The sequence below is a fragment of the Engraulis encrasicolus genome, chromosome 11 (assembly GCF_034702125.1).
Source record: "Engraulis encrasicolus isolate BLACKSEA-1 chromosome 11, IST_EnEncr_1.0, whole genome shotgun sequence".
NCBI classification, from domain to species: Eukaryota; Metazoa; Chordata; class Actinopteri; order Clupeiformes; family Engraulidae; genus Engraulis; species Engraulis encrasicolus.
In genome coordinates, this window is record NC_085867.1 from 45070615 (window position 1) to 45075614 (window position 5000).

General features: G+C 45.5%; 1 protein-coding gene across 6 annotated transcripts in view; it reads right to left on the reverse strand.

Moving 5' to 3' along the window:
• The window catches only part of ptbp3 (polypyrimidine tract binding protein 3), a 56882-nt gene that overhangs the window by 19564 nt on the left and 32318 nt on the right, over positions 1-5000 (reverse strand). For all 6 annotated transcript variants that reach the window (XM_063210744.1, XM_063210745.1, XM_063210742.1 and 3 more), the window contains 3 exons: positions 2112-2200; positions 1829-1921; positions 1409-1555 (listed from right to left, as the gene is read on the reverse strand). In XM_063210744.1, the coding sequence (XP_063066814.1) occupies positions 1409-1555; positions 1829-1921; positions 2112-2200 (329 nt within the window). The remainder of the gene's footprint in view (positions 1-1408; positions 1556-1828; positions 1922-2111; positions 2201-5000) is intronic.

Sequence of the window (5000 nt, forward strand, 5' to 3'; positions counted from 1 at the left end):
CTTTGAGACATACCCATAATAGGCTTGTAACGATTCGATACACCCTACGATTAAAAAAAAAATCAACGGTTGCCGTTACAGTCTTGGACAAATGTTTTCAGCCCTGCAAAATCCTCACTTTCCGACAACGATATGCAGCAAAATAAACCATGACGGCAATTATTTTAGCTGTCTAGCAGTTGGGTTTTAAGCAAAGGATTGATGTCGGAGCCACACTGTAGTCTGCAAATGGGGAGCACCCACAAACAACATTGAAATGTTAAAGGGACACTGTGTGAGATTTTTAGTTGTTTATTTCCAGAATTCATGCTACCCATTCATTAATGTTACCTTTTTCATGAATATTTACCACCACCATCAAATTCTAAGTATTCATTATGACTGGAAAAATTGCACTTTTCATACATGAAAAGGGGGATCTTCTCCATGGTCCGCCATTTTGAATTTCCAAAAATAGCCATTTTTAGCTGCAAAAATGAGTCTGCTTGGACCATACTAGAAAATATTTGTTTATTACTCAGTAAACTTTAATGTAAAGATCAAATTTGGCAATAGGCAGCCCAGTTTCAATGAGCAGCATAGTTACAGTACCTTTTTTGACCATTTCCTGCACAGTGTCCCATTAAGTCTGGCAGCTCATCACATGACACGCAGCTAGGAAACTAGCAGGTCGGTGAAAACAAAACAGCTACAATTTGTGGTTAAATGTGGTTAATAGAAAGGGCGCGTCGCGATTCTGCCATTTTGTATCGCGAAACAGTGTCGTGGCTGTGTGTCGCAATTTCTGTGCAGCCCTCAAAGCTGTTTTATCCGGCCCCCAACATCATTTTAATGTTATGCAGCTTCATATAAAAAGATATCATATTTTGTAAAGGAATCTTAGAAATTCCATCTGCAATAGAATTAAGTTATATTCAGGACACCTAGAGAAGGTAGGGTCTGTTTTAAAAGGTGGCTGCCTTCAATATAGGCCTAAAGTGCAGGGGGGAAATCCTGGTTTGTGTTCATAGTATGGCCCTTGGAGGACTTTAATTGCCCTTGGAGCAATTTGAAGTGGCCCCTCGAATGAAAAAGGTTCTAAAGCCCTGATCTAGGTTTAGGATTAGGACTAGGATGGTTGTACCCCCTGACCTAGGTTTAGGATTAGGACTAGGACGGTCGTACCCCCTGATCTAGGTTTAGGATTAGGACTAGGATGGTCGTACCCCCTGATCTAGGTTTAGGATTAGGACTAGGATGGTCGTACCCCCTGATCTAGGTTTAGGATTAGGACTAGGATGGTCGTACCCCTGATCTAGGTTTAGGACTAGGACTAGGACGGTCGTACCCCCTGATCTAGGTTTAGGACTAGGACTAGGATGGTCGTACCCCTGATCTAGGTTTAGGACTAGGACTAGGATGGTCGTACCCCCTGGTTGGGCAGGTTGTCTGTCTTGAGTTCCCTGTGGTTGCTGTACTGGATGTAGACCGGCTGGTTCCTGACGTGCGGCGTGGCGGCAGCATAGTAGTTCACCATGGTGATCGCGGCCTCCTCAGAAGCCATCTCGATAAACGCCTGCACACACACACACACACACACGCACACACGCACGCACACACACACACATACACGCACACACACGGACACACACACATATATGTAGACAGTAGACCATATACATACATGGGGACCCAGGTTCGAGTCTGGCAGGGGTCATTTCCCAACCTACACCAACTTTCCCCACTATTTTCCATTTTTCACTGTACTGTCATAATGAAGGCACACATGCCCAGAAAAAAAGTTTATTATTATTATTATTATTGTTATTATTATTATTATTATTATTACCTGGTTTTTGCCTTTGAGCATCAACAGGTTGGTGACTCTTCCGAAAGGCGTTGCTATGGAGATGAGCTCGGGTTCGGACACCTCCACTGGAACCTGGAGCACACACACACACACACACACACACACACACACACACACACACACACACACACACACACACACACACACACACACACACCTCCATCATCATCATCATTATGTACCTATTATTATTATCATTATCGTTGTTGTTGTTGTTGTTGTTGTTGTTGTTGTTGTTGTTGTTGTTGTTGTTACTACACACCTTCCGCACGTGGAGCACTCTGGATACAGGGAGACAGGAGACAGGGGAACACACTCCTTTGAAATACCTGCTGTCACTATCGCCATTAGCTGAAGAGGAGAGAGGGAGAGAGAGATGGAGAGAGAGGGGAGAGAAGGAGAGAGAGGGGAGAGAGGGGGAGAGAGATGGGGAGAGAGAGATGGGGAGAGAGAGGGGTAGAGAGGGGAGAGAGGGGGAGAGAGAGAAGGAGAGAGAGAAGGAGAGAGAGAAGGAGAGAGAGAAGGAGAGAGAGAAGGAGAGCGGGGGGAGAGGGGGGGAGAGAGAAGGAGAGAGAGGGGAGAGTAGGAGAGAGAGAAGGAGAGAGAGAGGGGGAGAGAGGGGAGAGAGGGGGAGAGAGAGAAGGAGAGAGAGAGGGGGAGAGAGAGGGAGAGAGGGGAGAGAGAGAAGGAGAGAGAGAAGGAGAGAGAGAAGGAGAGAGAGAAGGAGAGAGGGGAGGGAGAGAGAGGGAGAGAAGGGAGAGAGAGGGGAGAGAGAAAAGGGGAGAGAGAAGGAGAGAGAGAAGGAGAGCGGGGGGAGAGAGAGGGAGAGAAGGGAGAGAGAGAAGGAGAGAGAGAAGGAGAGAGGGGAGAGAGAGAAGGAAAGAGAGGGGAGAGAAGGAGAGAGGGAGAGAGGGGAGAGAGAGAAGGAGAGAGAAGGAAAGAGAGAAGGAGAGCGGGGGGAGAGAGAGAGGGAGAGAAGGGAGAGAGAAAAGGAGAGAGGGGAGAGAGGGGAGAGAGAGAAGGAGAGAGAGAAGGAGAGCGGGGGAGAGAGAGAAGGAGAGAGAGAATGAGAGAGAGAGAGAGAGGGGAGAGAGATAAGGAGAGAGAGAAGGAGAGCAGGGGGAGAGAGGGGTAAATGCTTCATATCCAATATAGGAGAGCTGTAATATTTAAGCCTGGCTCAAACGACTATCGGCCCGAAAACCCCCCTTACAACAATCGCTGGAACGTTACCCCCCAGGACCATCGCAAGCGATTGTCGGTCAAGATTTCCTCGTCGTGGCCGACGTTCTAAGATAGAACTTTGGCAGCTCAAAGAGTTGCCGATCGCAAATCGCAGAAATCCAACAGTGTTTCATATTTGCGACTGGAACTATAACGTCGGGCATTGTCTAGGTGGTTGCGAGCAGAGATAAGATTGACAGTTGCGATTCTCTTCAAGTAAAAATCGGACACACTATCGGGAGTCGTTTAGTTTGAGCCTGGCTTTACAGTAGTCATAAGTTTTACAGTGTACACTGCCCTACAATATCAGAACGCAGTATCTTGAAAATGGTCGAAAATGGGTTTAGACCGGAAATTGGCTTTAAAATACCTTCTTTTTCTTGTGTTAAAATTTTTTGGCCCAACTTGGTCCCGTTTCGGAAAAAAACGCAAAAAACTGATTATACTGCGCTTTTTGGTTTTAGGAGGTTACGTCGTACTAGCCAAGAACGCAGTATAATGCGAATTATACTGCACTTCTCCATTGACACCGTGGTTTTGGTGTAGACAGTAATACCACAACAGAACGCAGTATAATTATTTTTCAGCTAAAAAGTAATGAGAATGTTGTTTTTTTTGCTTTTTTCTTGTGTGCATAAATTTTCACCATAAAAAAGTATTATATGGAAGTGTCATCACCACTTTACCTCCAACACAGTCGCGTGGACAGAAAGGAAACTTTAAAGCCTTTTTTCTCAGTTTGCCATTTTGAATTATACTGCGTTCTGAAATTGTAGGGCAGTACAGTAGGAGAGTTGTAATCTTTCTAAAATGAAAGCAAAAGTGAAAGTGAAAGTGAAGATTGGGAGAGTGACGAGCTTCGTTGCAAAATGCTGTATATCCATTTTGGAACATTTTGAGAAATTGACATTTTTGTATTGGACATTCCATTGAATTGCATTGGAAATACATTTTCTATAGGTTTAAAAATGATGCTCTCAAAATATTTGAATGGCCAGAATTCACACATATGATAGGACTCATTTCCAATAATAAAATGCAAAAGTCAAAAATGGTGTATACGTCGTTTTTCAGCTAAACTCTTCAGTTGAGAAGATAGATGCACAATAATCAGTAACAGCATCAATTACAGATGCACAATAATAAATTATATAGTGTGGCACAGACATACACTGTACACACATACTTTCTCCCTAATTCTACCCCTCTCTCTCTCTCCCTCTCTCTTTCTCTTTTTTCCTCTCTCCCTCTCTATCTCCCTCTCTCTCTACCCACTTTCTCTCCCTCTCTCTCCCCATTTCTCGCTCTCTATCTCCCTCTCTCCCTCCCCCCTTTCTCTCCCTCTCTCTGCATATCTCTCCCTCTCTCCTTCTGTCTCCCTCTCTCCCTCTCTCCCTCCCCCCTTTCCCTCCCTCTCTCTGCATATCTCTCCCTCTCTCCCTCTCTCCCTCTCTCTCTCTCAAGTGGAAAATGCTGAGTCTGGTCTGGTGTCTGTAGACCCTTTAGAGGGTTTTGGGGAATGGTTAAAAGTCACATCAAGGTGGAATACATGTACTATCACTTGGTCAATGATGTGGAGAAATGTTCAAACGTTTGGTGTGTGGGCGGTATGTTGTGTGAGGTTGGGGAGAACGGGGAACTGATTATGAACATATAGGGGGGTGTTGGTCTGTTTTTGGGCAGTGGCTGTACTGTGCTAATGTATGACGGGTGAATGGTGTTAATGAAAGCATTTTAAAGGTCTCTCCCTCTCTCTCTCCTTCTCCCTCTCTCTTTCCACCTCCCCCCCCCCTCTCCCTCTCCCTCCTCTCTCTCTCTCTCTCTTCTCTTTCTCCCCACTTTCTCTCTTCTCTCTCTCCTCTCTTCTCTCTCTCTCTCTCTCTCTCTCTCTCTCCACCTCCCCCCTCTCCCTCTCCCTCCCCTCTCT